Source organism: Protopterus annectens, chromosome 4.part1, assembly GCF_019279795.1.
Source record: "Protopterus annectens isolate FY-2018-M chromosome 4.part1, PAN1.0, whole genome shotgun sequence".
Classification (NCBI taxonomy): domain Eukaryota; kingdom Metazoa; phylum Chordata; order Ceratodontiformes; family Protopteridae; genus Protopterus; species Protopterus annectens.
Window position 1 is genome coordinate 621,715,279 of NC_056734.1, and position 22,717 is coordinate 621,737,995.

Below are 22,717 nucleotides of genomic sequence, written 5' to 3' on the forward strand. Positions count from 1 at the left end.
CATTTAGTGTAGTTGCAACAAAGAAATGTAGAGGCAATGGCAGGGGGTCTTTGTGGATCAGAATTCTCCAAGAAATATCTTATACTTTCTACAAGCTCACACTAAGGAACTTATAGTTGTCATTAGCTATTCTTGCATTTTTACCAAAATGAACAATGCATTATAAAAACAATTTTTCTGCTGACTTGTATGTCTACCAGTTTACATCTATCCTGTTATTTCTTCTTTTATTCCTTCTTTCATTTCTTATTTGTGGAATTAAAGGTACTTTTTACAAGATATTTAAACTATGCCCCCACCAAATTAAAAGCACTCTGACAATTTGATTGATGTACTGTATTTTCTTGTTTCTGATTTTAGGTTTCAGATAGCTTCTAATCTCAGTATGGAACGTTACGCTTTGATGTTTGGAGTAAACAATTTCATTGCTCTAGCTCTACAGACAATTCTTACAGTGATTGTTGTTGACAAAAGTGGCCTTGGATTAGAGATTATTACTCAGGTAAGAACCTTCACTTACCACTTGAGAAATGCATCAGTGCTTTTGGCAAGAGTTCACTTTCATTGTTTGGTTTGTCATCAAGAAATCAAAATCATCATTTTATGTAAAATCCAGGATTAATTAAAAATATCCATGTATTGCACAGTGACAGGGTTGTGGTCCATGAGTCAAAGGACTGGACAGTATGGATATGCGATATCCTAACTTCTCTGTAGCCAGCTTGGTGGACATGGGCATGTTGAGACTACTGTCTGATGTTTACTGACAACCACTTAATCCTTAAAGAAGCAGATACAGTATACAAGAGCCATATTTACACAATGACACCGGAGGCTAAACTCTCGCATACAAGTGCACACCAGGTAGTTGAAACCACTCACACACCCCCACCTCACATAGCACACAACATACGCATTAACTAATGTATGCCGAGGGACTTAAAAACAGTCTTCCTAAACAACAAAGATAGCCTAGACCACCCATTGTCAAAAGCATGCCTCAGCATGCCCATACTGTCACTCTGAGTGGAGCCCCAAACACTAAGCCCCCATGGCAAGTAAACACACTTCCCAGGACTCTTGTCACAGGGGATCCATTGTAGGATATACTGATGCCCTTCTAACCAGTCTGAAGAAGGAGATGAGAACTGTTTGCTGCTTATCTGGGGCCAGGATCTGCCAAATCATGCATGCACTCAAGGTCATTATGCCACAAATACTAGCATGAGTCCATCATTGTCCATGCAGATGTAAATGACCTAAGATGCACCTCCACAGACTATATAAAGAGAGACATTATGGAGCTCTCAGACTATGTGTCTCAGGCTGGTATGAGCCTGGCACTGGGCAGCATATTACCATCACTGAGGATGATGCCACAATATGAGCAAAAAAATATTGATTTTAACATCTGGCTGTCTTTGTGATTTTATTCTAAGGGAATCCAATATTTGTCAATTTGGGAGGATATGGTTAACAGACGACATTGTTTTACAGAGTATGGTCTGCACCTTTTCCCACTAGGCTTTTGAATACTGGCTAAAACTTTATCTACCCCCATAGTGCCTTTTTTAAGCAATACCAAATTAGCAAACCTACTGACATAGCAAAATCAGCTCATCTGAACCTCAAGGCGTTACTGCTCAATGCCAGGAGCATAAAAAAACTACACTCCCTCCACGTCACACATGAGAATATAGACATCTGTTTAGTTACCGAGACTTGGTTTAATGTGGCAAAGAGTATCCCAGCAGTGCAAGGTTTAAGCACTTTCCACACTTTTAGACTAGTAGCTACACAGACAAGGGCTAAAGGTGGAGGTGTCTCAATATACATCAGTAACAAGCATACCTCTAGGGTGGTCAAACAGGGATGTGCTGGAGTTCCTCCATGTACAGATCACCATGCACAAAATCCAGTAACATAGCCTAGGAAGCTATAGGTCACCCTCTATGTCCCAAGAAGCTCACAGTGCATACTTGGGCCTACTGGGGGCACTTACCATCCAACCTAACACACTGCTCATGGGAGACTTTAATTACTCCTTTATAGATGAGAAATCTTTCATGGCCTCAAATATACAGGCACAGAGATTCCTGGACTTCATAAATACAAACAACCTAGACCAAATAGTGAATATGCCTGCTATAGGCGCCAGTACACTGGGCCTTTTGCTTACAAATATGAGAGAACACTGCACCCCCCCCCCCCCATGTCAAACATAAAGCTGTCTCCTTTGAAATCAAAATCAGCTCCATAATCCCATTAAAACTAATAACTGTTAGGCACTATTACAAAGTGCTGGTTTGTCAAAATTCAATGCCCATCCAAACCAGGAAAGCACATCAGCCTATAGTGAAATGCTATCAGAAACTCTGTACAACTATGTCAATAGCTGAATAAAGGCTGCTGTATCTACCAGAAGTAAGTCCAGGACAAATCCCAGAAATAAACTGCCCTGGTGGCATCCCAAACTAAACAAAATATACAACAAAAGAAAAAAATTGTGGCAAATATCAAGAACAGTAATTCCTATAAAAATAAAAACTCATCAAAGTAAATAGCCAACTAAGAGGGCTAATTAGTTCAAGCAATGCCAGCATTGAGGTTAAGATAGTCTCCCAGGTGAAAGATAACCAGAAGGCCTTCTACAGCTACATCAGAAACCTCAAGGGCAACACACAGCAGTGTGCTCAACTGGTGGTTAATGGTGCCACATTCACTGAGCCTGGCAATATAGTGAAACTGTTTCCAGACAAATTCAGTTCCAATTTTACCCCTTCACCCCTAACCATCCCCTCAAAAATACCTTCAAACATAACTCCAACAGCTATAACTAGAGTGCAGGTACTGGCTGCACTGACGAAAAGCCAAGAACACAGCCTCAATGGGCACAGATGACATCCCAGGATGCCGCCAGAATAGTCTAAAATATTGGCTTATCAGAACCCCTGGAGTCATTATTTTAGCCGGGCCTGGATGTTTTTCTGTGTAAGAAAAGGTCTTGCAGCCCTACCCCATAGTCCAGACAAATGGAGAATACGGGAGATTGTTGTCACATATAGTACACAACCAGTACTTGCCAGAAATTCCTGCAGCTTCTTCAGTGTTGCTGTAGGTCTCTTGGCAGCCTCCCTAACCAGTTTTCGTCTTGTCTTTTCATCAATTGTGGTGGGATGTCCAGTTCTTTGTAACATTACTGTTGTCCCATATTTTCTCCACTTTCTGATGACTGTCTTCACTGTGTTCCATGGTATATCCAATGCTGTGCATATTTTTGTACCCTTCTCCTGACTGATACCTTTCAACAATGAGATCCCTTTGATGCTTTGTAAGCTCTCTGCGAACCATGGCTTTTTCTGTAGCAGGCAACTGAGTAAATGTCAGGAAAATCCTACTAGGGCAGCTGAACTTTATTTGGGGTTAATCAAAGTCTCTTTAATTGATGGCAGGCGTGTACCCAAGAAGACTGAATGCTGTAATTAAATCAAAAGGTGCATCAACAAAGTATTAGTTTAAGGGTGTGCACACACAGCAAAGTATTAGTTTAAGGGTATGCACACACAACAAAGTATTAGTTTAAGGGTGCGCACACACAACAAAGTATTATTTTAAGGGTGTGCACACACAACAAAGTATTAGTTTAAGGGTGTGCACACACAACAAAGTATTATTTTAAGGGTGTGCACACTTATGCAACCAGCGTATTGTACGTTTTTTATTTTTTATATTTTTTCCCCTAACAGATTTGTTTGTTTTTCAATTGAATTGTATAGGTTATAGGTCACATTAAAAGTGGGAAAAGTTTTGAAATTAATTACTGTGGTCTCATTTTTTTATATCACAAAAACCTGGCATTTTAACAGGGGTGTGTACACTTTTTATATCCACTGTAGGTCAAGAGAGGTCATTATACCACTGCACATGGCCATGATCAGACGCATTATAGACTATAATGCCCCCTCCAGTATCTACCTGACCAGATACATGAGGCCACTGGAATTTCCACAAAGGTTCCTTGCAAAAAGAATCTTCTTTTTCTTTTGGCTTTTTCCCGGTTAGGGGTCACCACAGCAGATCACCACTCTGCTCATGATTGGCAGTGGAGTTTTATGGTGTTGAGTTGCCAGCCCGGTGCCCAACCTTCCACAGAAGGAACACACATGCACACACTCATGCCTAGGGCCAATTTAGGGTGTCCAATCCACCTACAGCCTGTCTTTGGGATGTGGGAGGAAACTGGAGCACCTGGAGGAAACCCACGCGACTACAGAGAGGACATGCAGACTCCGCACAGAAGGCTCCCTAGCCGAGGACTGAATTGGAGAACCTAATACAGGGAGCAAACGCAATGTCCTACTCTGATTGCCTCAAAGCCCTGTCTCTTTACTCAGTATTATACAGACTTTTGAGAGATGATCCTTGCTTGGCATCCCTGGATCCTATTTTGATTAACCTTTTGCATATCTGCAAAACAAACAACATCAGAACTACTAGATTAAAAGACCTAAATTTTGTTTGAACCTAAACAGGACATGTTGGAGAGACAGATTTGTTTCTCAGAGAATTCCCATTGTCTGAGACTCATCATCCATGTGAAGGAGAGTTCCTACCAATCCCTATTTAACTGCAACTTAGACCAATGAATGGGTAATCGGAAAGTCACTCCTGGCCTAGCTCCTATGTCTCTGATGGACACAGGCAGTCAGTAAATCACACACTATACAAATCAAATTCATGAGTCACATTTGAGTTACATGGTTAAGCTTATAAGGGCTCTTGTGGTCATTAGCTCATTAGCCTAGTATAAACCTATGAACCTGTAGAGTATATCAACACTGGAGGAAATGACAGGGGACAGAAGTCATTCTCTAAGAGTGGAAAGAAAAATATGTTAAGATCTGATTATCTCAGAGGGCCAGATGACACACTAGACACAGATGCTATGGGTAGAGATCATTTCAGAAATCTATATCCCCAACCAAATTGCACTAACAAAGTGCTGACACTATTCAGTGCCACCAGAAATGGGGACTGCAGATGAGGACAATGTTGGAATTAAGAAATAAATACCAATCTATACATCAGTAAAACGCATGATGATCTATGTTTGCATTTACTTATCTACATATGGAGTGTGATTTAAGTATAAACAAACTGATGCCCCTCCAGAGTCTGCAGTCTGTGAGTAAAGACACACTGCATAAAAGATGCATTCTCCATTTATCTATTATTGTTTTACTAAAAATATGCCTTGACATATATAACAAATGGCAGCAACAGTATCTCGAATATGGGTTTATGGTTAATCATCGAAGGGAGTAAACATCAAATGGTAATTCATCAAAATCAATCCATGGAAAGTCCATCCATCGAATGTGTAATTCATCGAACCTGTGAGACGGGGAAAGTAACTAGCTGGCCAACACTAGGAAAGTCATTCAAAGAGGCTGAAAAAATACAAAAGCATTTCAACCCAAAGACTTTTATAATTGCAGAGCATTTTAAATTTCACAGAAAAACTGAGAGTGTTTAGACTATATCTCAGAGCTAAGTAGCAACTTTGTAGAAGGTCTCTTAGAAAGGTTATGTATGTATTGATCTAAATAAATTCACTAAAATCTCTTCAACAGCAATTCACCAACTCAGAATTTGTTCGCTTCAAATACAAATAAATAACATTTGATAAAAGGACATTTTGGGGTGTCCTCCAAAATATTATATACTATTTATTATTATTCTTATTATTATTATTTTGAGAATTTGCAAACTTCTTCTTCTTCTTTCGGCTTTTTCCTGGTTATAAATGTAAATTTGTAAATTAATATGTGCAATTTGCACTGTCAGTATATATGGTGTCAATGGGTCAAGGGTTAATGAATCAACTGTTGAAGAATTGCCTCTTATTAATAGAATATATATATTTCTCATCTGATATGGGCTACAACAGGCTATGTATAAAAATGAATGCAGAAAATGAGAAGTGGTCAGTGTCACATATAAACTGAATATAGGTTCATAGGTTCAGAGGTGTTTACTAGCTTAACGAACACATGGGCCTTTTTAAGCCTAACCATGCATCCCAACTCTCTGACAAATTCTGGTACCCCTGGTAAGTGTAAGCAGGGACTTGGGAGATGGAACATTTACAAGTAGGGGCCTGTGAGATGAACCATTTACAGACTGCCTGTGTCCATTAGAGACAAAGGTGCCAAGTCACAAGTGATAATTCAGTTTGTTTGTTTGTGTCTTTCGGCTTTTCCGGGTTAGGGGTCACCACAGTGGAACTCCGGTCTGCTAATGATTGGCAGTAGATTTTTTACGTGCCGAGTTTGCCAGCCCTGACACACAACCTTCAATGAAGGTATGCCCATTCACGCATGCCTCCACACAGAAGACGCTCTAGCTGAGAATCGAACGGCACAACATCTTGTTGTGAGGCGACAACGCTACTACAGCACCACCACCGCAGTACAAGTGATAATTCAGTAAAAGGTGTTAAAAAAAATAGGTGCCAGGCCAGGGATGAATTTTCAATTCCCATCCAATTGTCCATGTTACATTTGAATTGGGTTAGAGAGGAATTCAGCTTCACATGGATGGGGAGCCTGTTCCAGAGAAGGGGTAGTCTCTGGGATACATACCTGTCTCTTCAGGAGGCCTTATTTATATCACAGGTAAGTTTAAGTCTTTAGAATGGGTAATTCAAGTAGTGTTTGTTTTGGGGGCAAGTACAGAAAATGAGCATTAAATGAGATTGTCTCAAGTTTTACATTATGAATAAAAGTGAGAGAGATGTTACTCAGTTCAGTACAAAAGTCTGAGGCATGAAACTCGTAAGTAAATTTGATATGTAGACTTTTCATTTACGATTTCAACAAAGACTTATTCAGACATATAGGATTATGTGATTCTAAAAAGTTACTAAAGGCTTATGCAAGTGAAATAGTCACCACAATGAGAAATAAGAATTTTAAGGGTGTGCGAGTAACATATGAATTAAAACAATGTAAAACACAACAGCTGAACCTAAAAATGCATGCAATTCTGGGGGCCTCAGATAAACTTGTATTCTATCATATAGCTGCAGATGGCAGGATACGGAAATATAAACCCATTACAGATGAAAAGGTGTCATACTTGGCTACAGATGTTAAGCAGATATTTCACAAAGGATATGGGAAAATTAAATCACATAAAAGCAAGAAATGAACTAAAACCGAACGCTCGCCAAAAAGTTATCAAGGCAATGGCAATGACTGATGTTTTAATAACTAGACTAGAAAGTGAACAAAAGAAGCTGGAAATCTTTGGGTGTTGCCTGAGGTAAGCAGCAAAACAGTCCAAACCCCCCCATGGTGCAAATACTGAAGAATCCTGGTAACAGGATGAGCATCCAAATACAGAGCTGTCAAATTGAAGTAATAGCAAACCAGTCTGTAAACGTCTGCTGGAAGACTGGGGAGGTAGTATGGCAAGTTTCATTTCCTTACTCAGTACACAACGTCCATAGATTTCATTATGATAACTAGCAAGAAAGCAGAGTGCAGAAAAAGTGCTTTTCCATATTGACATTTGACTGAATTTCAGCTATTTTTAATGTTAGAAAAGTTGCTTTTGACACCATCAACTAATTCAAGAAAGGAAAATCAAAAAGCATTTGTATATGTGGACATTTCAAGGTTAGTGCCAGTCCAGTATTGATGACTGCACAGTATACCCTGCCAGCCAAACAGATTTTCCCTCCCTGGGATGGAGGGATGTAATGATTAGCCCCGCAGCATACAAAGATAAAGCCATGCCTCTAACCTAGATAACATGTGACTGGCTGGTGTCATGGGTGCTAGAGAAGCTGGGCAGGAAAGTATAGAGTGAGCAGTCAGCTCTGGCTCACTCATCTGCAAAGGGTGGAAGCAGCAGCTGATGACTGCATGGGTGACATTTCCGGGAGTGCTGATATATCTCCTGTAGCAATGAGCCTAACTCTGCTCAACAGAAAGTTAGCAAATGCAATAGTACGCATGCACTTTCTGACAGCTACACTGCAAAGTTTGCAGTGACACTGAGTAAAAACTCCCAAAAACCCACCATGCCTGTCATCCAGCTCTCAGCTCCCAAGAAAATGATTGTGCCCATGGGTTCCTACATCTTGGAGTAATTCATGGATCAACTGGTGTCTGAAGGAGGGGTTTTATAGTCTTTTTTAGGGTGGGGGCCTCCAAAAAATATCTATGAATCACAGAAGATGAACCTAACAAGTTTCCAACCATGAGTATGCATAAAGTATTTTTCTGGAATAACTGACTAACTTTGGGACTGTACCCAGGCTTGCTCTTTAGCAGTGGGCAATGGACAAGATATTCCTTGGAATATCTGATGTGCAGAGTTACCAAGACATTATTATTAATCTGAATCTCTTGAATGCACCAAACCTTCACAACTCCAGATGATGCCTCAGATGGGATCGGCATGCATATGGAAGGTGGGCAGTGAACATACCTTTAAGGACTCAAAGGAACTAATTAAAATGGAAAATGCAATGATTCATTTTACTCCATACATGTCTATTAGGGTGGCATGTGACACCTCTTCTTGTAGAATTTGAATATGCTGAGAAAGACATAGGCCTTTTCCTGGTCTACAAAATGAAGTTTTGCTAGTTCTTACAAGAAAGGATTTTTACTGCAATTATGCATCATAACTCACTACTGATTGTTATGAAGCAGAGAAATGGAATATCCATGTTAACTGCAAACACGTTGGAATACTGTCCCTGTTCTTAGAGGACACCATCAGTAAAGTGAACACATGGAAATGATGCAGCATTATAAGATTAATGGACAATTAAGACTGCCATATGAAGACACCAAGAAACCAATAGCTAAGCAACCAATGTAGGCTGCTGCAAAGTTATCCAAAACAAGCCCTTTTATGAAAAAGGAAATCAGAAATAGCCTAATACTTATGTATATGAGAAATATCTTGATGGTCAATGAAAAATATCCTTTCTGTTAATGAAGGTTACTTATCGGTGTGTCAAGAAATCTTAATACCTGGCCAGAATAGTAATTCTGTCCAAGAATATGGATCATACCTCAAGGTCTTTCAGGAAGTAGCATATCCTCTCCACTGCTCTGTTGATATTTATACTTGTATGTCAAGAAAAATAAGTTTATTTTTTACAGGGAGGCCAGTAAAATTGTGCTTTCATGTTCTTTGGCATGGTACTCTAAGGTAAACTGACAAGGATATTGAAATATTTGATTAATAGCATACAAAACAGGGTATATTTCTAAATGTTCATCTCCCATGCGTGATGATGAGAACATGGAAGCCATTGGTGCCAGAGAAAGTTTGGATCCCACAACATTTACAGCAGCAGTCTCTGAGATTCCTTTGGAGAAAATTGTGACTGAATTTATCGCTACACAAAATTTATAGCTAGGTTGGATATGGGTAATAGAGACACTGAAGTGATGATTTACAACCAACCAGTTGCCATATTGTCCATGCAAAAGAAAGATAAGGTAATGAAAAAGCAATTTAATGATTTGCAAATGAAACTTGAAATCTTCACTTCTAGGTTGGTAGATCAAAAAGATAAATTGTGCAGAAATATGTGTGCTGTGGGGGCTCCAGAGAGAGAAGAAGGGTCAGACTGTGTTGTATATGTAAGGGTCATAGGGTGGTTCATAGTAAGGCTCTCAAGATGGAGACAGGTTGTTACTAAACCATAAAGCACTGCTACATTTCCTGCTTTCACTTTAGTATTTGGTGTGACTTGCCACTGTTGGAAGCTGGTGTATGTAGCTGAGTAAAGACTCATATGTTGTTGTGTCACTAATGCTAAAAATAATGCTAACAGAAGATTTTCAGCTAAAGCAGAAAGATGGAGGATGTTGCCTGTATGTAGAACCTGAAGAACAGCTGTTGCTGTGGAAAGCATTCTTTTGGTAATGATTACACCTCTGCCATACAGGATTATGAACTGCTAAATACTGAAACTGCCATGTTTGAAATATTTCAGCAGGTGACTTTTAATTATTGCTGAAGGAAGTTTGTAGCATGCCAATTCATTTTTTTTTATTTGAATACTCTAAAATAAATTCTCTTGTGGTCCCTAATTTCCTGATTTTATGTGAGTCACTTCATCAAGTCCATAAGACAAACTCCACTCGTGCAACCCACACAGAAGGCCTTAACCTGGTCTGTGACATTAAGAGAACTTGTTGGCGGGATAGATTTGTGTCTCAAAGACTCCCCCATCTGTGGAACAGAGTCCCTCTCCATGTCAAGCAGAGTACCTCTCCAGCACTTTTTAAGAGGAACCTGGGCGACTGGATGGGAAACAAAATATATACCCCTGGGATCCCACCTGTGTCCCTGCTGGTCAGGAAAAACAGGTGCTGACTTTGAGGAAACATGGGTGAAATTTTTGGCTAGGCTTATAAGGGCCTCTGGGCCAATAGCCTAGTATCATCCTATGAACCTATGAACGTATAAGAGGCTGTTGTTAAAAAAATTAATAATTAGTAGAGCACAGAACATATTCAATGATAACAGTAAGGCTCAATCAGAGGAAGTTAGAAAGAGCTGGGGCGAGAGATTGGATAAACAATTCACAAAGAAACAATGGGGATGCAATATAAGTATGTCTCCCAAATATGCAACAAAGTCTGCAAGATTTAGGATCTTTGCTTGGAAGTGTTTGCATTGGTATTTTATACCCCAAGTAGACTCCAAAGAATTTTTCCTCAGGTAGACAGCAAATGTTGGAGCTGTGATGGAGAAGAAAGAGGTAACGGGGAACATATTTTCTGGGAGTGTAATAAAATGACAGACTTTAAAGAATTCCCACAGACTACTCAGTCAGAGATACTAGGTCAGCAATTTGGTGTAACTAAGGAAATGATTTTTTGAGCTATGATGCAGAATCCAAATGCATAGACATAGTAAAGCTATGCTGAGTCTAATTATGGTGGCTGCCAAAAAAGGAATTACTAGAAAATGGAAATCAAAATCTAAATCAATTGTACTACAGGAAGTGAATATAGTAACTGAGACAAAACAACTGGAACTGGATCTTTAGAAAAGGGTAGAAACAAATTGCATAGAAAAAATGGGAATTGTGGAAACAATACATGCAGAGGAGGAATGAGGTTTAAAATAAGGCAGAATTTGAATGAGCTGTACAATGTTTGACTGACAATGACTGGATAGAGTTCATTATAAGAGGGTCTTTTGAGTAGAATGCCTCTCTAAAGTCCTAAGACTCTTGGGACGATATCTTAGAATGTATTTTTTCCTGACAGTAGTTGCTCTTTGCAAGCTGGTTATCGAAACTTTTTCTATTTTACAGCCTTACTGGCTAGAAGACTTAATTTAGTTATTATTTGTTAACTTTAAAATTTTATTTCGATGAAGTTTCAAGTATTGCTTCAGTTACTGCACCTGCCACTTTAAAGATCGTTCTGGTGTTTTGTTGTTTAGTGTTCTTGTATTATAGAGATAAGTATATTGTTTATTTTCTGGAGTATCATGTGATGCAAATTTAGTTCATATTGTTATTATTTTTATCTTGGTTAATATGTATTTTATAACATGGTTTGACCTGATGTTTTTCTGATGTGCTTAAGCATTTAACACTATAATAAATATGGATTTAAAACTGGATAAGCTGGCAGACTGTCTGACTAAAGTAAATTGTATTACTATGGAAAGAGTTCATCAGTTTCCCTTACTAAACTCTGAACCTACTGCTAGGGGGCCACAAAATGTTTTAGTACAGTTCAAGTCTTGGTTTACAAAGGATCAGATAAGACATATCTGTGGCAAGCAGACAAATTTTGCAAGACTGTGGGCAACGCTTTTTTTTTACAATGATTTCTCCATTCATACTATTAGACAGCAAACTCCATTTCTGTTTTTTTTTCTTTAAACATAATTTTTTTTTTAAAGTGACACTAATGCATACACAGTAATGGGAAAGAAAACACCACAAAAACACTGCTGTTATTTTCATAAAGTATACATACCTGTTTTCTTTTTAACAATTTTCATTCACTCTGTTACATAAATTACTCAATTCCTGCTTCATTTAAATTTCACTATACGTCCTGAATGTTATTCTGCATTTATTGTTCCAACAAATTCAATTTAATTATATTTGTTTCTATGTAATTTGCTCTTTCCTTTTTTTAAACAAACTCTTGAGGTTATATGTAAATATCCACTGAAGAACATAAAGTTGTTGCTTCTGTACCCAGCATTTTGAAAAACATTTTCCCACACTGGAATGACACTGCTTGTGAAATTAGTGGACAGGTTTGATCAACACAAGTTTAAAAAACTCAGTTTGTGATGGGTACAGTTTTAGGGAAAGATCCAACCAGAGACTGCAGAATGTCAAAGCATTGTGGTAGGTAAGAAATGGATAGAATAATTGCACCAGTGGTCAGATTTGCAAGAAGTTTCTTCCTGTACTGAGTATGAACCCATATCATATAGTTATATTAGATTTTAATACTGTATTATGCTCTTTGGACATTATTCTAATGATGCTGAAATTTCTATGAAACATTTATATAATATGAATTTGCAATATTTTATATGTTTAGCAGCAGTATTTGCAAATTAGTGTTATTTGTTATAAGCCTAGCCAGAATGTGTTTAGCTTTCGCCACCCATTTTAAAATAATTTTGTTATGCCCTTTTTCAAGGTTAGTATACTCTGCCTCTGTCTAACAGTGACACAGAAGTGATACCCGGGGTAAACCTACAATCTCCCATCCACTCATCAAGATTCCTCTTGAAGAGAGTCAATGAGGGACTCTGCCTAACCTGGACTGGGATTTTATTCCAGAGTGAAGGGAGCCTCTGGGTTATGATTCTGTCCCTCCAGCATGTCCTATTTATTTCAGTGCTGAGGTTCAAGTCTCTTGAGCGCGTAGCTCGATAGGATTTGGATTTTCTGAGGTGCAGCATGTCCATTAATTCCGGGTTGGACATGGCTTTATACGTCAGGCACAGATCGCCTCTGAGCAGGCGGTATGCCACTGAGTAGAGCTGGAGTTTCTTTAACCGGGCAGCATATGGCATCTGTTTGAGCCCTTTGGTCCTCTTGGTGAGGTACTTTTGGGGTCTTTCCAATTGCTGCAGGTGTCTGGTAAGGTACATCCCAAAAGGGGCATTGTACTCAATTATGGGCCTGATGAGGGATGAGTAAAGAGGCACGATGACCTCCCCTGATCTAGATGTGAATCCCTTCATGATTAGGTGGGCTATATAAAATGTTTTTCTAACCACTTTAGCCATGTGGTTGTCAAATGAGAGATTGCTATCAACTTGGGTACCCAGGTCCCTAATTACTTCTTCCGTACTTAATAGATTACCACCTATGTGGTAATTTGTGGGCACTTTGTTTTTGCCAAAGGGGATAACTATACACATTTTGGCATTTAGCTTGAGGCCATGGCTCTGGCACCAGTTGTCTGTTTCTATGAGGCCCTTTTGTAGGATGCTTGTGTTGGCTGGAGAGTTGATTATGGCGCCCAGTTTGCAGTCATCTGCGAACTTGGTCAGCCACAGTCCTTCCATGTTAGCCTGTACCTCCGAGAAATATATGCCGAACAAGAGAGGTCCCAGGACTGAGCCTTGTGGGATGCCACTTGTAACTGGTTTGGAGTCTGACATGGCTCCAGCAATTCTAACCATGTGGGTTCTGTCCTTGAGCCAGTTTGCAACCCATCTAGTGACATAGGGGTTTATATTTAAGCTGGTGAGCTTATCTATAATGCCTGAGTGGGGTATTGTATCGAAGGCTTTTGCAAGGTCCAGGTAGGCTGTGTGGACCACCTTCCCCTCGTCAATGGCCTTGGTGACTGTTTCAAAGAAATCAACCAGGTTTAAGAGGCAGGATCTTCCCTTAACAAAGCCGAACTGGGTAGGATCCAGTGTCTGTAGGTCCCCAATATCTTTATTTATGAGGTCCATGATGATCCTTTCCATAGCTTTGCAGACCAAGCTAGTCAGGCTTATGGGGCGATAGTTTCCAGGATCCGTTGAGGCACCACCTTTGTGGATAGGGACCACTGTTGCTGTATGCCACTCTTTGGGTACATATCCTGTAGTAAGGCTGAGATTGAACAGTAGTTTTATGTTTGGGTTTAGTTCTTTTTGGAGTTCATGTAGGACACAGCCCGGGACACCGTCTGGTCCCATTGATGCTGTGTTTTTTGCTTTGGAGAGGGTGGCTCTTACCTCAGCATCTGAGATGTCAGGGGGGCAGCACTCTGCTGGGATAGATATTTGCCCTTTTGGTGGGGAAGCGGGAGAGAAGTTTGCGCTGTACCTGTCAGCTAGGATGTTGGCAATGTCTGTGGGTTCGGTGTATTTTTTGTCATTTTGGACTAATTCTATGCATATCTGGGAATTCCCACCCAGGTTCCTAACATAACTAAAGAAAGTCTGGTGATTATCCTTAGTGTCCTGTGCAATTTTTCTCTCGAAGCTGGCCTTAGATGATTTTATGAGTGCCCGTAGTTTTTTGCTAATACTGATCAGAGATGCCTTCCCTTTTTGGGATTTTGCTCTATCATGTAGTAGCTTCCTCCTTCTATTGTATAGTTTGTTTATGGCTGGGGTCCACCAGACAGGACGTCTAACCTTGGAGGATTGGGTCTTGGTTTTATTTGGGATTGCATGATCCATGCATTCCTGAAGTTGTTCATAGAATGCGTTTATAAAGGATTCTGCGGTCTGGGCCGTATTTTCCACAGGCCCGGGGGCTTTGAAGGATTTCACCTCGGTTTTGAGGAGTGTGAAATTTGCTTTGGAGAAGTTTTTCACTGTGGTTTTCTGGGCAGGGGCTGGGGTCGGAATGTGAATATCTAGTGAGATTAGTTTGTGGTCTGATCTTACCAGTGAGGGATACACTTCTGGTCTGGAGCATTGAGTCCCCATGTTGGTGATGATCAGGTCCAGTATGTTTTCCCCTCTTGTGGGAGTGGCAACAAGTTGTTCCATAGCATTTGAGTTTATAAATTCTAGGAACCTTTGGGCTAGGGTGTTGGAGCTAGAGTAATGCTCCCAGTCTATGTTAGGGTAGTTGAAGTCGCCCAATATAATGGTGTTTGGAGAGACCTTCATATTTTCCAGTGTTCTCAGGAAGGCCAAGTGGGGTTCCTGGGTTTGGGAGGGTGGTCTGTAGCAGGCTATAAACTGGAAGGCCCACTGTTAGTTGCACATGGATAGTCTCTGATGCTTCGTGCTGTGCCACCAACCTGGAGGTGTGGGTATCTTTGAAGAATATTGATACTCCCCCTCCTTTTGTGGCTCGGTACAAATTTTGGGGCCGAAAAACATGGTATGAGGTATAACCTGGTAGAGCTGGGGTGCTCTCAGGAGCCTTGAACCAGGTTTCTGTTACTGCACAGATATCGATGTTCTCCATGCTAAGGAGAGTTTCGAGTGCGTGCATCTTGAGGTTTAGACTTCTGGCGTTGAGTAGCATTACTCTTAGTTTCTTATCCCTTGTGATACCTATGGAGGTGGATTTGTCTTTTGAGCCTTGCCTAAAAAAGGCACTATGGAGGTGGCAAGAGCCTTTGCCAATATCCAAAAGCCCAGGGGTGACAGGTGCAAGCCATCCCTAGCGAAGCATCATGGCTTGTCGAGCATGTCATCCCAGGCAGACAGGCATTGGATCCCCTTTGAATGACACCAATACTTAAGCCAATTGTTGAAATTGATAATCTTGTCTTCATATTGTGGCATCATTCTTGGTGAGGGTAAGATGCTACTCAAGGGCAGGGTCATACTGGCCTGGGCTACATGCTCAGAGAGCTCCTCTATGTCTCTTTTCATGTAGTCCAGGGAGGTACGTCTCAGGTCATTCACACCAGCATGGACGATGACTGAGTTATATTTGTACTTACCTTGGAGTGACCTGAGTGCTTGTGTTATGTGGTGGATCCTAGCACCTGACAGGCAGCTCACCATGACCTTCTCCTTGTTCAGCTTGGTGAGCCTGACAGTCAGTGTGCCTGACGATAGAGTCACCTATTACAAGTGTATCAGGTGTGTCGTTTAGCCTTAAGGGCTGTGGCTGTTCAGCACACTGGCTTTGTGAGCTATGTGTTGCACGTGTTTTGTTTTGGGGTAGCAGTTGCTTGGGTGTCTGCTTTGGAGGTCTCTGCTGCTTAGGCAGATTTTTATTTAGAGTCTCCGAGTATGTTTTTGTGTGTTTATGTGTTTGGTTTGCTGTCGTGGTAGGTCTTTGTGAGACTGGAATTGTAGTGAGTGTGGTTCCCCTCTCCTCCTGACTGGTTATGCCAGTACTGAGTTGAGAGAGCTTATCTTCCAGTTTGGCTATATGGTTGCATCTCTCACATGTGTTGGAATTTGTTGGGTGGAGGAGAGGGTTGTCTGTGTACATGAGGCAGTTATAACATTGCCTCAAGATTCCCAGATTCACCAGCTGGACCAGAGAGGAGATTGACAACTGACCTTTGGACATGCTAGAATAGTATTGGGAATTCCTTTATAATTGAAAAAAAGGGCCAATGGGGAACAAAGTACTTAAGGGGAGTTTGTGAGGGTGTAGTGCTTTTATTTTTTTAGTGCTGACTTATATAATTGCTTTAGTGAGCAAGTGCCAGGCTTTAGAGTGGGAATAGGGTGTTTATTATGAGAACTAGATCAGTTGTAAGGGAAAAAGTGAAGAGCAGACTTTGTGGAGCCGAGAATGGTTTAAACCCAATGATGCTGCACTTTGCGCAAAATCGCGCAAAGCCGCGTTAAAACAGGTTTTATACAGGGGGACTTGAAAGAGCTAGAAAATGGCCCAAAATGGCCAATAGACTACCAGATTCTTGTGCTGGGAACACTCCTCCAGGGATAGACAGGCTGTAGAACAATGTATGCTTTAATTTGCCTACTATATATTTGCCAATATAACAGAACATACTTGAATTATATGTAAGCATGGTGGAGTATTACAGTCAGCTTAAAACAGAAGTTCACTTTGGTAGTCTTTTTTCTTCTGGGCTGAGTCCCGATGCTTGTTGTTTGTTGAGGATAACCACCATAAAGATGCAGTCCATCTGAACCATATTGGTAGATAGCTAATAAAATAAAATTTACTCTTTTGTGGATATTACCAATAGTGCCCTTTATCACATTTTTTTGGGTTAGTGACATAAAAAAGAAAAATACAATTAAAGATTGGTGTATAGACTATTAAGGTTTCATGTAGAAGAAATGTTCAAATCTCCATGTTTGAAATGTGTGTGTTTCGGTAGTTGGCTTTGCAGCTTGTTTCCTTGAGGGATGTCAATGTTATACTACCTCATGTCCCATGGCTACAGGAAATGTGGAGTCTCAGGATGTGTTTAGCAGCAAAACAAAAGTGTGTACTTTGACACTGACTATGAACAACCAAAAGTGTATGATTACCATTTTATTTTAATCAAGATCATTTAGTTAATGCACTGACAAGACCGATATGAGAAATGGACACAGCTGTAACAGCTTACTGGGCCCCCTGTAGTAAAAGGCAGCTAGGGAACTCCGTCAATGTGCCTGTAAGCTCTGGCCTCAATTAGGGAATCACACACTTCCACCTCAATCATGGAATTATCTTTTTGTGTTTACTGGATTAGTTAATGGATTAGTTAGAGCAAGCATTCTGTGTACAGAAATTTACAGTGGAGACTTAACTTTGTACAATAAGCCATACTAGGTAGTTTTGATTCTGAGACTTCCTAATTATAGGCATTTAATTACAGAGTGGTCTGAGACTTCAACATAACCATGAGTAACTATAGGCATTTAATTACAGAGTGCTCTGAGACTTCAACATAACTGTGAGTAACTATAGGCATTTAATTATGGAGTGCTCTGAGACTTCAACATAACTGTGAGTAACTATAGGCATTTAATTATGGAGTGCTCTGAGACATCAACATAACTGTGAGTAACTATAGGCATTTAATTACGGAGTGCTCTGAGACTTCAACATACCTAGGAGTAACTATAGGCATTTAATTACGGAATGCTCTGAGACTTCAGTACACCTGGGAGTAACTATAGGCATTTAATTACAGAGTGCTCTGAGACTTCAACATAACTGTGAGTAACTATAGGCATTTAATTACAGAGTGCTCTGAGACTTCAACATACCTGGGAGTAACTAGGCATTTAATTACAGAATGCTCTGAGACTTCAGTACACTTGGGAGTAACTATAAGCACTTAATTACGGAATGCTCTGAGACATCAACATACCTGGGAGGCTCCCATAATGTAATGCAGTTTGAGTTTAGTGCAAATTTTTTTTTCTGCTGGTCACATATTAAGAGATGTTTGCATAAAAAGTATTAACAGGGTTCAGTATGGGTGACTTTACATTGTAACTTGCAGTTGCTGTCTTTGGACAGTACGGCTCCTAAGAAGGATGTGAAACAGTTTTAAATAAAGTGTATACTCCACTCCAAGTGTACAGTGGGTATATATTTAGGATCCTCTTATGGTGCTATAAAATTAAAGGGAAACAAGCAATTAAGAATTGTGATGTTTGGATTATGAACATTTGTTACAGAACACCGGAGCTCCTTCTTCACCAGTGAAGAAGGGCTCCCAGATTTTAAGAAACAGCTTTTTCACTGCTTTAAGAATTGGATGGTGAACTTCTGTATCAATAGTTTCCATGACAGAAGGAGGTTAACAGTTATTTGATTAGTGGGGTATGGAGGCATAATTTCCATTCAGGTTAGTTTTAAATTAATAATTACATATGCAAGTTTACAAAAAAGTAAAATTGTTGGATACTTCTGTGGTTTTACGGTTTATGTTGTATTTTATATTTTGCAAATCAATAACCAAGTGGTAAAGGGATATGTCTAGAACAGATGGTGGGAGGTAGGAAACATCTAACATGGGAGTTATCACAATATGACTCTTATAAGTGTTGTCTATGAGCTTGGTGTTGGGTTAAATATGGTGAAGGAATGAATTTGAATCATCTTTGCACATTAAGTACAGACAAAAGTAATTACGTGAGAGCCATCCATTCCTAATCATATTTCATTTATGTTGCAATTGCAAAATGCTGAGTGTTATTGTTTGGAGATGGCAGAACTGAAAAAAATAAACAATTGGAAAAATTGTTAAAGTAAAAAGGTATTCCACACTGAGACAAATTATATACCACAGGTGCAATAACAATTATTTGGATGATCTGCGGAATTACAAAATATAAAACAACTTCTAAGCAGAAGTAAACTGGTTTGTTTACTGACTGTAGTCTGAACACCTGAACATCGCAGTTTAATTAAATAAAGCTAAGTGGCTAACGATCATGGCCAGAACCAAATGAATAATACATAAACTTACCTTCAAACTTTTAAAAAGATATATACTTATAGTATGCCACACAAACAGTGACCTAATTTTATATCAGCTTGCACAAAAAGAGTCTTTTGAAAAATTTCCTAAGCTTCATATAATAGCATCTTCTTTCAGCTGTTCCCGTTAGGGGTTGCCACAGTGGATCATCTGTTTCCATTTCTTCCTGTCCTCTGCATCTTGCTCTGTCACACCAACCACCTGCATGTCCTCTCTCACCACATCCATAAACTTTATCTTAGGCCTTCCTCTTTTCCTGTTACCTGGTAGCTTCATCCTTACCATCTTTTTCCCAATATACTCAGCATCCCTCCTCAGCACATGTCCAAACCAACGTAATCTTGCCTCTCTGGCTTTGTATCCAAACCTTCCAACCTGGGCTGACCCTCTAATATACTTATTCCTGATCCTGTACACCCTCATCACACCCAGTGCAAATCTTAACATCTTTAACTCTGCCACATCCAGCTCTAACTCCTGCCTTTTTGTCAATGCCACTGTCTCCAACCCATATAACATAGCTGGTCTCACTACCCTCTTGTAGACCTTCCCTTTCGCTGTTGCTGGTACTCATCTGTCACAAATCACTCCTGACACTCTTCTCCACCCACTCCATCCTGCCTACACTCTCTTCTTCACCTCTCTTCCACACTCACCATTACTCAAAACTATTGATCCCAAGTATTTAAACTCATCCACCTTCACCACCTCTACTCCTTGCATCCTCACCTTCTTCTATCCTCCCTCTCATTCACACACATATATTCTGTCTTAGTCCTGCTGACCTTCATTCCTCTTCTCTCTAGAGCATATCTCCATCTCTCCAGGGTCTCTTCCACCTGTTCTGTACTCTCACTACAGATCACAATGTCATCTGCAAACATCATAGTCCACGGGGACTCCTGTCTGATCTCATCTGTCAACCTGTCCATCACCATTGCAAATAATAAAGGACTCAGAGCTGATCCTTCATGTAATCCCACCTCAACCTTAAACGCATCCATCACTCCCACCGCAGACCTCACCGCTGTCACACTACCGTCATACATATCCTGTACCACTATTACATACTTCTCTGACACTCCCGACTTTCTCATACAATGCCACAACTCCTCTCTAGGCATCCTGTCATATGCTTTCTCTAAGTTTACAAAAACACAATGCAACTCCTTCTGACCTTCTCTGTACTTCTCCATCAACATTCTTAGAGCAAACATTGCATCTGTAGTGCTCTTTCCCAGCATGAAACCATACTGCTGATCACTAATCATCATGTCCCTTCTTAACCTAGCTTCCACTACTCTTTCCCATAACTTCATGCTGTGACTGATCAATTTAATCCCTCTGTAGTTACTACAGCTCTGCACATCACCCTTATTCTTAAAAATCGGTACCAAAACACCTTTTCTCCATTCCTCAGGCATCCTCTCACTTCCAAGATTTTATTAAACAATCTGGTTAAAAACTCCACTGCCATTTCACCTAAACATAAGCTTCATATAATAAAATGACAAATTAAGTAAAAACACCTGGCATCTCAATGTTTAAGAAAAACTAAATGTCCATGTATCTCGAGGAAACAAATTGTGATTGTTTCAGAGATACATGCTAATAAATTCTACTTGACTTTGTCTTGCCCTGATGTTAATATTAATTGTTCAGTCTCATGAATGTTGCACATAGTTGATTCTACAGAAAGTAGCTAAATTTATTAAATTAAAATATCTTGGAATTTTAATTTTAGTGGTGATAGAAATTTGAATTATTACAGTGTCTGGTTTGGTAGGAGAATAACTATTATAAACTACTGAAATAAGCTAGACTAGTGACCATTGTTTCTTACTTTTTTAAGTTATTCACTGTAAATACTTTGACATGACATATTTTTTTACTAACTGTTTGTATGTTTTTACCACTGTACTACTGACTGACAAACTTTGGACACTTATTTTTTCTAATACTGATTTGAACTGCTGTTCATTTGAGACACTGCTGGTGTTTATAGTTCCTATATTATTTGTATTCTTATTTCTTTTATCTAACATTTTTGGCATTATGTGGAGTCTGTTACTCAGCTATACTAGACAGACCTGGGAACTCATTAAAGTACCTAGGATGATCTGCACAGCCATCTTCCCATGACTTGCCCATTTGCAGTTTACAGACATGTTAAACGCAACAAGCTAAGAACTCATTATTGGCTAATTTGCATATAAACACGCCATACAGATCATTTGGTGATCAAGACGTAACAATAGTAACCTGTTGCTTGTGTAGGCAATGGCATTTCCCCCAGTCACTCTCATACAGAACACAAGTACACACACACACACACGCACACACACATACACACACACACACACACACACACACACACACACACACACACACACACACACACACACACACACACACATGCCAGCACAGTCCCTGAACCTACCCTATCTGCCCTCCTGTGGCTTTCTCCAACCCCGTAATAGTTTGAGTGCCATTATGACATGCATCCATTAGAGCCTGGTAGTCTAATGTATCTCCTCACTGTCTAATCCCCATATTGCCATTAATGCTAGTATGGCACTTCCATGAGTCATCCCTGGCATCTGGTGGTTCCCCGACCCCCCCACCCATCAATACCTGTTATGATGTCAATGCTGTTACAGCACTTTAAAGAGTAATCCTGGTGTATAGTGCATCTCCCTCCCCAATCCCATTTATGATGTTGGCACTTTAGGAGTAATCCCTGGTGTCTAGTGATACCCCCATATTTGTGTTGGTGACCTTTTGGTTGATCTACATAGCTGAGTGCTTTCTTGAATCATTCGGATGTATAGATGCCTTGATGGAAGCAGGGAGAGAGCACATGGCTAATTACCATATGACTCTCTACCCCATCATACCTCATTAGCATTCAGCATGGCCTCAGGGACAGCCCTTCATGGTGCTGAATGTCTTCATGTTAGAGGACAATGCAGCACTGTGTAAGCATGGTTGCTGAATTGGGGAAAGGTATAATAACATGTACACAGACGTTTACATGTCACAGTACCTTCGAGAATCCATCCCAAAAATGTCTACTATTGTCAATTAATGTTACATATTCTGTCTATGCCATATTGCCTGGGTTTTGGCTGAAAATAGTGTTTGGATCAGTCAGCCTACCTGGTTAACACATGTAAAATAAATAAACAAATAAAAAACAGTAAACTTGTACATTAGAGAAGAAGAATGAAATAAAATAAATTTACCCCTATAATTTCACCAAGATTCATAATTCAGCAAAAAGTGAGTGATTATCAGCATGGGCATGGGTCAAG

The 22,717-nt window shown here is 39.9% G+C and overlaps 1 protein-coding gene across 1 annotated transcript in view; it reads left to right on the forward strand.

Annotated features, from left to right (window-relative positions):
• Positions 1-22,717, forward strand: part of SLC19A3 (solute carrier family 19 member 3) — a 163,928-nt gene that overhangs the window by 133,789 nt on the left and 7,422 nt on the right. The window contains exon 4 of the mRNA XM_044070920.1: positions 361-502. Within this exon, the coding sequence (XP_043926855.1) occupies positions 361-502 (142 nt within the window). The remainder of the gene's footprint in view (positions 1-360; positions 503-22,717) is intronic.